This window comes from Eurypyga helias, unplaced genomic scaffold (genome assembly GCF_000690775.1).
Source record: "Eurypyga helias isolate BGI_N326 unplaced genomic scaffold, ASM69077v1 Scaffold24639, whole genome shotgun sequence".
In the NCBI taxonomy this organism is placed as follows: Eukaryota; Metazoa; Chordata; class Aves; order Eurypygiformes; family Eurypygidae; genus Eurypyga; species Eurypyga helias.
This window is the reverse complement of record NW_010270438.1, coordinates 1-12,038: the sequence shown is the minus strand read 5'-3', so window position 1 is coordinate 12,038 and position 12,038 is coordinate 1. Positions and strand designations below refer to the sequence as shown.

General features: G+C 38.7%; 1 protein-coding gene across 1 annotated transcript; it reads right to left on the bottom strand.

Annotated features, from left to right (window-relative positions):
- Positions 1-843: 843 nt before the first annotated feature.
- UBQLN1 (ubiquilin 1) lies at positions 844-10,872 on the bottom strand (the record flags this gene model as incomplete). The annotated part of the gene is made up of 7 exons (XM_010158455.1): positions 10,855-10,872; positions 9,096-9,247; positions 4,684-4,799; positions 3,318-3,580; positions 2,341-2,499; positions 1,453-1,699; positions 844-986 (listed from the first exon to the last, which is right to left on the bottom strand). Coding segments are annotated over exons 1-7 (1,098 nt in total), but the record flags the coding sequence as incomplete, so codon positions are not given.
- Positions 10,873-12,038: the final 1,166 nt, after the last annotated feature.

Here is a 12,038-nt window from a genome sequence, read left to right as displayed (position 1 = left end):
ATAATAATAATAATAATAATAATCTACTTCTCCTTTGGAGAAAATTTACGAATGACCAGCCTGAACACACAGCAGGGTTTGGGTTTTTTCCCCTGGGTTTTTTGTTGTTGTTTATTTTATCTTTTAAGTCAATGAACTACCAGATGCTTGCCAAGCCTCATTTATAACAGAAGAAAATCTCTTTCTGCTCACCTCCACTACAGATCTAAGCGTCAGTTTCCCTGTAAACATCACCTGAAGTCAGGAATATTTTCCAAGTGAGCATTTAATAGAGAAGAGATAACATCTTTTTAACCTCAGTTCAGGATTTGACTTTGGATATTACTGGTGTAAGTAAAATTTGAAAGCCCTTCAACAATACCATTCATAAAACAGCATCTTCCTTTTTACAGTGAGCACGGATCACAGGAGACAAGTTACAATTAGAATAACACCTAGATAGGTCAAGTCTCCTCCCAAATTAGCGGAGGTATTTATTTACTGGCAGATCTACCTTAATATACAGCAAAAGCATTTTGTTCTGCCTAACTTCTTACGTTGGGTCACAGGTTTAGGGTTGTACAAAACATACACAGACTTCCAAGTTATTTCAGAAGCATGCCCTGCCATGATGTCCAACTACAAACTGAAGAAGTCAACTGCAACAGATTGTTAAATCTAAGCAGGTAATAATTTCAGTGAGACAGGCATTAACATTAAAAACTGGGACATCCACTTCAGACAGCTGCTGAGAATTTGGCACAAGTGAAAATTCAACTGTATCAGATTCAACTCTTCCTTTTTTTATTTTTCCTTTTTTTCTTTTTTTAAACTTCATTGCATTACTACACCAAATGCATTTACCTGTACTGCAAGATCAGGATTCTGGCTTAATGACTGCATCATGCTTCTCATATAGGGTGCAGATAACATATTCTGCATAAGTTGTGGGTTTTCTGTTATCTGCTGTAATAAGCTCTGCATTCCTGGTGTGTTGAACATACCAGCTTAAAAAGTAAAAAAAACCACTTCAGTAAACATCCTGACTATCATCAGATGAATTAGGCTACCTAAAACCAGAATATAACCACTTGGTTTCTGAGTTTTAGTCCCTGAAATATACCTTAACATGGCATAGACAGACACATCTACCCTGGAAGTTAAGACAGAGGCTGTATCCGAACAGTCCCATTAAGTATCTGCATTATTAGCTGTTTTCACATTTGCCTCCTAACAGGTAAAATACTATCATTCATCTAGAGATTCCCTACCTTTGTTGTTAAAGACCATTACCACTTCTAGTTTACTTTTCATGTTTGTTTTTCTACAGAGGACTTTGATACTAGTCAAACGTTCTATGAAAGTAAACAGCAGTTAAAACTTGGAATCAAAACTTCTCTTGCTAATGAAAGAATCATTTCAGCAGACTCCCAAGTATGTGCAAATATATGCAAATTGCAGTAACAAACACACCTCCTAGTCCAGGTCCCAAATTTGGTACAGCTGAGCTCTGTCCTGTGCTGCCAGAGGTGCTATTTCCAGCAGTACTACTGCCACTGCCCTCACCACTGCTGCTGGTGCTTGTTGTGGAAGCCTGTGAGCTGGACTGAGGAGGAGCCCAAGGATTCGGTAAAGGATCTCTATTTTCTGTCCGAGATGGCTGATTGTCTGCTCCTGTTGATGCATTGCTTACCAAAGAAGCAAATGGGTTACCTCCAAACTACAGAAGAAGGAAAGCAAACGTGTCATCTACTAAAGCCAACCGGTTTTAAGTCTGCTATAAAAAGCAAGATACCCTTCCAAAATTACACATGAATATAAACGTTGATGGGTCTTGACCAGTTATACTCACCATCCTACAGTAATTCATTTAAATATTCTAGAAAGATGCCAACAACGAAAGATACTAGCACCTCCAACAAATCAAATCATGTTTCTTTTTGAAAGCAGTGTTGCTACTACACCGGTATTTTGGCCTCAGTAAGAGTGTATCTTGTATACTAGTTTTTAATTGCAAAGCCTTTTTTCCTTCCATCTGAGGTTCCAAGTTACTAAACACATCTTTAAGAAATTTTACTGGACCACAGAATTTTAAAGAAAATAATTAAAGGAATTCAAATTGAAGTGATACAGGAGTTCATTAACTTTAAAATAGTTTCTCAAACACACAAAGCAATACCTGTATTTCTTCAAGCTTAGAAGAGCACAGAATTCTTAAAGATCTTTCAAGAGTAAGATGCCACATGGTGACCAAGCTTCACCAAACGTTTGTCAAGTACACGTGTGGAAACTGATGTTACTTTTACATGCTTTTAGAAGAAAACCACGTTACTTTCGGTGGCATTGGCAACCTTTTCTCACCTGTTCCTGTGCTGCATTCAATATCGGCTCCTGAATATCTGTGTACATACGGCGCAAGGCATTGTATCCACCCGGTATACTTTCCAGGTTGCTCAAGGCGCGATCTTGGTTTCGCATCATTTCCTGCATCATTGCAGGGTTTCTAGCAAGTTCTAATGTCTAGGGAAGTGGAACGTTTAATCTGTGTTAATAAGAAATCCATTCTAAAGTGAAAACGTCAGCATTTGGCAATGTCTCAGTTACCACTGTCTAACCCAGTTTCAGATTATGATTAAAGTCAAATCAAGACGTCAGCTTAGTGCGAGTCAACTGGTTAGATATTCAGCCAGTGTTCTACCACAACCGCCGCTATGCTGGCTCGGTCAGGAAGCACTGGCTAAACAGAAGAAAAACCTGGAATGAACTGTTCTTTTCTTTCTGTCTTCATCTTTTCAGCACAATATACTCCTACCATTTCCAGCATTGCTACAGCAGGCAGTCTATAATACAAACTTTAAAATAAATATCTACATTTGCAAAAGTATCCATTTGGTTTTTTTGACACCTTCTGCCACAAAGCATAACTCACGTACCATCTAATTTTAAAAGCACTCAGAAGTACCCACAGTTAGATAAAATGAAAGTGTGTAGTATCTGGGAGGGTTACTTCTTTTGGTAAACTCATTGTTGGCTAGGCAACAGAAGGTTTCAAGTGCACACGGAGACATCCAAATCTGACCTCATGAAGACACGATTACAGAGTCTTCAATGTATTTCAAAACTATGCTGCAGAATTCCTGAATTATTAGTCTATTTCAGACATCAACAACTAGAAAAACAAACACCAGTTGCCTACAGCAACCTTTTATGGATTTTCTAACAAGTCTAAATAGTCAAGAATGTTTAAGCACTCAACTAAGCACGTCCACTTCCTTCTCTGTTGTTCACAGTTACAGTATAATCAAAGGTCATGAACTTACAGAGATCCTTCTACATACCTGTCTCATTATATCTGGATTATTCAGCATGTGACTGACTTCTGGGTTTCTCTGTATCAGTTGCTGCATTTGAGGGTTAGCCATAATTAACTGCCTCATCAGGTCAGGATTTGAAAGCATGCTCTGAACAAATGGATTTTCCATTATCTGAACCATCATTTCTGGGTTGGACATAAGTTGCCGTTGCATCTGACTTTGCAACTCTGAAAAGTTTGATGTATTTAAGCCCAGGCTACTCAGACCTGCCAAACCTCCAAGACCACCTTTAAGAGGATGAAAAAAATATAATTGAACTTTCAGCTTCTAGCATACTGCTAAACACATCCAGGTTCTTTCTAAATACAAAACACACGAAGACATCCCACGCTCCAAAATAACGAAAACTCAGTCTTTACAAGGCTGTTAAGGAGTTAAGAGTTTGCTTCCCCAAATAACAAGACACACAACTAAAAAGCCAAACTGCATCTGAAATATAAGTTGCTACAATTCTAACAGATTTTATTCTCATCTTCCACAGCTAAGATACGAGGGATGTTTGGGCTCTGGGGCATTAGCTTTCCCCCACCCCCAACACTTTCCAATGCATTTAGAGTAACAATTTAACTGTCTTCTTGGTTAGACTATGACCAAGAGAGATTTCCCAATATGACTCATATTCACTATTCTAAGTAGAGCTGCTCTTCTTAATGCACCAAGAACTAATTATTGTTTGACCTCCCCTCCTTTGTTGAGTCCCAACAAAGTTCTTCAGAAGGTGGTAGTCAGTCTGAAGAACTGTTCACACCTAAAGAAGTAATTGCTTACTGTGGCAGCTTTCCAATCCTACTGCTAACCCTGCCCCGTGAACCAGAACGCCACTGTGATGATGGAAATACATAGCATTTTTAAGTCAAGAGACTGCAGCCTCTTTATTCATGAAAGAGAAGATTGATAAATTGTATCATATGCTGAACCTGAAACATTGAATTGTAAGATGAGCAGCAATTTTGTTACTTCAGTTCCAGATCTTGGCTTCAAGTTACAGGTCCAACCTCACCAACAGTCTCCTCAACAGTTCATATGCACTTTCAAGGACCACAAGGACACTGGAAGGAGTTTCATTACTCAGTGTCAGAATATAACATCAGTGGCACCTTACTACTGAAGTTCTGCATATAAAATTAAGGAAACAACTTCCCTCTGATAACTTAATGATCAGAAACCTTCTACATCCAATACCATAGATATTTTCAAAGTTTTTTTGGGGCAGTGTGTTTGCTTGGATTTTTTTTTTTTAAAGTTCTTTCTACATGAGACTAAAGTTTCAGGAACAATTACCTGAATCCAAGAGAAGACACCCACCACGCTACCTAACAAATATTCTTACCCAAGCTAAAAGGGTTACTATTTGTCGAAGTTGGTGTTGAGGTACTACTGCTTGAAGTTGACGTGGTAGCAGTACTCCCAGTGGTGTTTGCTTGTTGAGCTGGGTGGCCTTGTGATCTAAAAAAGCAAGTTTAGAAGTTGCAAGTTTAACAAGTTAATTTAAATAATGCCATTAAATACAGGAATAATGTCACACTTGTGAATCTTAATTTCGATTTTGATTCTTTCTCAAAAAAATCACACCATTAACTCTAGATGGCTTCCTGTAAGGAATCTTTCTCAGATATCTGTAACGTTACCAGTTTTGCAGAACAGTAGTTTGGAGCGTTAAGAAAATGGATGGGCACCACTGCAGCCGTTAGCACCTTCTCACCCTATCCCCAGGATGCCTGTCAATTAATTGTTTCCTTTGCCCTTACCTTACTTGAAGGATACTTGCCTTATTCCACTACACCCACTACTAATTACATGCCTGAGACTTAAAGACATAAAGCCTACCAAAATTTAATGTCAGATTCATTTCATGCCACATCTTTCATAGGATGCCTTACTGAATGGAAAATTCAGTTAATGTCTTATTTCATTAGAAGATGGGTTTAAATTGAAAGTAGGTGGATTTAGATTAGATATCAGGAAGAAGCTCTTCACAGAGAGAGTGGTGAGGCACTGGAACAGGTTGCCCAGAGAAGTGGTGGATGCCCCATCCCTGGAAGTGTTCAAGGCCAGGCTGGATGAGGCTTTGAGCAACCTGGTCTAGTGGAAGGTGTCCCTGCCCATGGCAGGGGGCTTGGAACTAGATGATCTTTAAGGCCCCTTCCAACCCAAACCATTCTGTGATTCTATGAAGACAAGTATCAGAATCCCAGTAACCTTTAAGTTCTCAAGACAGAGTAGAAACATAGTTACACAAAGTTAAAGCCAATGTATTTTAGCACAGGCACAAAGAGCTACCCAAGCCATACACTCAACCACCTTTCTACTGCAGAGGCATAAACTTGTGTGCTGCCACATGGTAAAAGAGGTCAAGGAACTGTGTAAAGCTAACCTGGCCTCTGTTCCAAAGAAGAGGCTAGTATGAAACCCAAATCAGTTCTCTCATCTTGTTCAACAATCAATCTCATAAATGCCTGTATTTGTAGAACTACAAAAATAAAATAACTTGTAGAAACTATGAATTCAGACTTCACACAAAGATTTGAGGATTAAACAGTACACTAAATTTTATAACTCAGTTCATCTCAGAGTACCTTTCAGCTATAGTGAAATTCTGTGCTTATTTCACTAAAGCAAGACTGAAAAAAAAAAACCCCAACCCAAAAACCCCAAAACAAGCAAAAAAAACCCCAAGCCTAAGAGATGCCTCAGGTCCAGAGGCTTCCCTGAGGTTTCTAAGAGTTCTCTGACTCCAGGATAAACATCAGCCACCAAAACCAAACAGAAAGCCAACAAGCAATTAAACACTTTGCACACTTCACAAGTTCTCTCACCAAATCAACACTAGCTTATAAGCAGCGAGTCTGTTGGTACACTGTGCTGATCTGATCAGTGTCCTTGTAAATAGGTAAACAAAACTTGGCATGCCAAGCCATGAAAGCATACAGTGCCATGGGACCAAATCACCTCATTCACGTTCTGACTGATGTTCGGGGTGTAAAGGAGGAGAAACTAATTTGAGTCCACAAGATCTAACAGCTCTTCTAAAACTTCAGTCTGCAGTGATTCCTATGGATTTGGCTTTATACTTTCAGGTCTATATAAGCACACACAGATGCTACTGAAAGAAAATCTGTTCTAGAGGAAGCCTTCCAGATGGACGCTAGCAATCCACGAAAGTGAATACCTGGACGCTTGGCTGCGACATAAGTTGCCCTGATATAAGGCATTGGGTGAAACTCGGGGCTCCTGAAAAGAACAAGCATTAATCCTCTAACATTAACAGCAACTGCAAACCTTGAACAGAAGATGACTACAGTCAGCCAAGCAGCTGGACCTTCAAGGAGGAAGATTACAGACCATATACTGACCATGAGTCTTTGAAGATACTTGGTTTCCCCTCGTCTAGAAAACACATAAATCTTTCTTCCATAAGCAAAAGAATAATAAGCATAAAACTATTTGTTTTTTCAACTGAGAAGCTACTTTGAGAAGCACCTGTACCTCTTCACATAACAGACAAGAAAGGTTCTCAAAGCAGGACAGAAAAGTAGAGGAGACTAAAAACATGCAGCTCACAGTGATTCTATGGAAATTGGGAGTATGTACCCTCAAGATAATGGTTTGACTGTCAAGTCTGTCAGCCTCCAGTCTTTTGCATGAGTGAAATTCCTGTAAAGTGCACATCACCTTTTATATCCAATTTGCCATTACGATTCCTCCTGCTGGTTGTGAGCAAATTACAGGTGTTGACTTGGAACTTTGTATTGAGAGATTCAATGCATCTTCACTGCCCATTGCTAATCTCTCACTGCTATTCTGACACTGCACAGACCAGGTTACAAGATTACACTGGAAGCCTGTATCATTCCGGAAAATGTAGCACACAGTAATAAAATCACCTTTTTTCAACAAGGATTGGTTGGGATATGAGGAGTCGTATTTGAAAGTTACAAATCTAATATTGATTGGAAGGGAAAAGATCATCTTCAGATCTAGTTTTGGAAAAGAACTTTCATTTATTCAGAAATATAGCAGCAACAGTTATCAGAAAAGCAAATGGCACAGCGTAAAGTGGTTGGGAGCAATCCAATCTCGATACTCATGGTCAGAAATCAGCACTCCTCAGGCCACACCAGCAGGGTGTAAGTCTTGCCTTTTGTGCCAAGCATAAGATCCAGGTATTTTTGTAAGAAGAATGTCTAGATGTTTCAGGACGTTGTTCTTCCTCAAAGGTGCTTTTCATTGTTCTGGCAATTCCACTTAGCAGGTCTTAGGAGTGTATTTTTAGTTTATCCAGGTGAAGTTAGTAGGTGAAATATTACTGCCTCATTTGAAGACAGGGTAGATATATGCAAGGGGTCTGTGGTTTTTTGTTTGCACTTCCTCGTCTCAGACATGATTAAAACATTCTAAAGTTAAAGAGAGTGATGCAGGGATACCACAAATTGCCCCAAAGCCATAAATGTGGCATTGCGCATGGGTGTTCCCTGGGCCAAAGGCAAAGCACAAGGCGTACGAGACTGGCACGGGTATTTCAGTACACACAGTTGTTGTAGGTCCAACCCACGAGCCCACTGAAGACTATGCAAGTCAAAAGCACCCTGCTATCACTACTTATGAAGCCTCTCTGCCACACTCAAGACCGCAGAGATAAAAAGCACAAGTCATCCCAACAGCAGAACACTAGTTTCGATGCATGGAGCAGATAATGTCAGTATTGGCTAAAACTGTATACAAGATTAGGATGGCTATCAGGCCTAAATTTCAGGCTAAGGAGGCATAGAGCAGGGAAGGGAGGCTTCTGCCAGCACAAATAAAAGTGTTTTGACAGAAACAAGACTACAGAAGAGACAAGAGAGTCCCGCCAGGATGTAAGCATGGAAATGCAGGTATTACTAGCACCTACATTCAATGCTAATGCTATTAATAGGCCTTTATGACTTGGTGAAGCTTGGAAAGGGAAACTATTTTCTTTTCTATCCTAAGTTCCCTTCTCTTTCCTTCATCATCTGACATTTTCCCATAGGAGAAGATCCTCACCACACAGCAGAAAGACTTAAGTAGAAGAGGAGCCAGAACACTTTAAATCTTGAACAACAAACACATCATTGACTAAGCAAGCCAGATTCAGTTGAGGGATTCATCACCCTACTTGCTGAAAGGAGTTTCTAGTTGAGCCTTTTCCTTCTGAGAACGTCACAGGAAATAATGGGCAGATGACATAGCTCAACTGACACAACTTTCTCATCGTCATTTTACAGTGGCCCCAAACAGGAAGAAAAAAAAAAAAATCTTAAAATCCAAGTCTTCCTGTTCAGCCAGATAAATTAGTTGCACTAAAGCTGTTCTCTCATAAAAAAATTTCTTTCCTGGCTTCACCAAAACAGTACATAAGGACTCACTAAAAGTTTTCACATGTGGAGGAAGAAAAACAAAGTACAACATATCCACGTGGATGGTAGGTGCTGATATCTAAGAATTGTGGAGCAAAACCCCTCAGCACTAAAACAAAGAAGTTAAATAACAAAAAAGCAAGCGACTTGCATTTAGGAACATGAATACAATTAAAATCCAAGATCGGTCAAAGAAAAGAGAACTGTAAGTTTAGACTGTTATTCTGCATCAACTGTGACTAAGGAGCTGACTAAAGTGATTCAGTCAAACCTAGGTTCGCCCAGCGGAAAGTGGTCACATTAAGAATTCAAAATATTTTTATTCTTGAAAGGTAAATAAAAGATTACTTATCAGTAAGGTTACCTGTTTTGTGTTTTGATAACCAGGTGAACAGTGAGACCATCGTGAATTCCATGCTGAGTCAAGGTATCTTGATCTTTCAAAATCTTTCCAGCAAATATCAACACAAGCTGGTCAGTGTGGGACTTGAAACGCTTAGAGATTTCTTCCTTGAACTAAACAAAGAAGTTAGTATTATACATTTATGTAATGGAATAATGAACTATAACTTTCTAGTGATTTGAAGACAAGTTATTTTATTCATATTTAATGTATTACTGCACTTGCACTACACATTCTGCTTTATACAATATAGAAATACCTTATTAAATTTTCTCAACTTTTTCATCCAGGGAAGATGGCAAATAGTTATTTCTTTTCTGTACAATAAATACCCAAAGAGTGTCACAGATAGATGACAAGTTACATAACTACCAGTAACAAAAATCTTATTCCACTTAAAGACTAAATATTAAAGACTACTTCCACTTAAATACTAAATAATAAAAAAATCTGAAACCCCTAAATACTAATTAATAAAGGCTTTAATCAGGCATTCCCCCATGACAATAAATATATACAACTTCATATACTCACATATACACTGTAAAGTATGTATATATTTACATACTGGTAAGTGTACAGTAAGACATATATATACATACATATGCATACATATATATGTATATATATATATTTATGTACACACACTCCACACTGAAGCCATTGATTGCTGTAAGACTGAGGAAGCAAAGTCACAAGTACAGTAAATCTGTCTACACTTCTGCTGGAACTGAAAAGAGAAGTATCCTCTCTTCTCAGACATGTATTTGCTACCTTCCACGTATCAAAACTAGCATCCCTTTCCACACAGGCAAAAAGTTACCACTCAGGCAGCTCCGCTTTCTTTCTTGTTCAATGCATGACGTAGCTACATGAAATGTGTTTGCAGCCCAGAGCATGAACAGCCCCATTCGTCAGTTGAGCAGGAAATCATACCCTCGTTGAAACAACTGAACATGGAAGCCCACCATATATCTTCTTGCCTTCCTAAGCAATGATAACCAGGTTATACTTTGATGGGAGTTCTGACTGAGATTTATTATCCTCTGGAAAAATACTCTCACTGAAAGCAATAAATTAACAAAACTTAAAAAGGAACATATCCAAGAAAAACGCTAAGGAATTACTTGATTATAAGAAAGCCAGATAAATTTATTCCACAAGACTAATGAGTAAGCTAAGTATTTTTATAAGGATCCCAGGCAGTCAGGAAATCCTTCAGAAGTTCACTCTGATATTTTAAAATTAAGTTGACCAGACTATTCTAATAATTGCCCCAAACTTCCTAGGGAATTTTCACTCCATATAGGAGGACAAAATATTAATTTTGCAATTAGTTATTAATAATTACATTTCATAATAGGCAGGATTAAAAAAAGTAAAGTCCCACTATATTATGTTTTGAAGGTGAGCCTCTAATTGAAAGAGTATAGGAAATATAGAATATAGAAATAGTATAGGAAGAAGAAGAAAAAAAAACAAAAACCAACAAACCAAAACCCAACAAACTAAAACAAAAGAGTCTGACAAACAACAGTGGTCAAAAATATCCATGTTTGGGCAGGAAGTTGCCCTTGGTTAGTTAAAAGTCTGCTCAGAGAGAGTTAGTTGAGTTCCTGAAGAAACAACTTTAAAGTCAGCTTTTATACTGGCAATATTTAGACTTGCAAGTATTCCATGAAGTCAGTCAGTCCATTCCCTCCCAAAGTGGGTTACTTACCTGAACTATTTCTGACATGTTTATCTAGTTTGTTCTCTGAGGTACCAAGCAATTTTTTTTCCAACAAATCTATTCCAGCGTTTCACTAATCCTATTTCTTCGTTGTCCTTAGAATAAAGGGTTGCAGTAAGGCTAATCTTATCTTTGAGGGTTGTGTTTTCTTATTCAATCATTCCCATCACTCTTTGGATTTTCAAATCCAATGACATAATTTTTTTAAGTGTGGGGCTCAAAACTAGTCAAAATATTCCACACCAGTTCTTATCTACACTTAGTGGAACAACAGGATAAACACCACATGCTGCAAGCTATCCTCCTATTTGTAAGAAAAGTGAGAAATCCATGTGGGAAAATATTTGTGTGCAGGCTTACTTAACAGCTATAAACTACAGACCCTTTACTGCAGAGCAACTATTCAGGGAGTTGCTTCCTATTCTGATTATCCTGGTTAATTATTCTTGATACATATTCCAAAGCAATACAAAACCAGCAGAAATACTCATAATATGGCACAAAGGTAATGCGTAAGAATAAAAGCCTACCATAATGTGTCCGACCAAAGAGTAATGTCATTTACCCAAACTCATTTGTTACCATATTTTTCACAATATGTTGTAACAGTGAGATCCACAACTCTCATAGAGGGCTGTAGTTGTAGTTTAGCAATATTCATTGTATCATGAAATATCTGAAGTTGGAAGGACCCATAAGGCTCACTGAGTCCATTTCCCTGATCCTCACAAGACTGACTAAAACTAAACTGTATGACTAAGAGCATCGTCCAGACGTTCCTTGAACTCTGACAGACTTGGTGCCATGATCACTTCCCTGGGGACCCTGTTCCAGTGATCAACCACCATCCCAGTGAAGAGGCTTTTCCTAATGTACAACCTGAACTTCCCCTGACAGAGCTTCACTCCATTTCCTCGATCTCCTGTCTGTGGTGACTAGGGACAGGATACACCACATCCCCTTCCACTGTCTCCCCTTGAGGAAGTTGTAGGTTGCGATGAGGTCACCTCTCAGCCTCCTCCTCCCCACGCTGAACAAGCCAAGTGACCTCAGCTGCTCCTCGTACATCTTGCTGTCAAGGCCCTTCACCATCTTGGTCACCCTCCTCTCAACACATTCTAACAGTATGATGCCCTTCTTCAAATTACTTTTTAGAATCATAGAATCTTTTA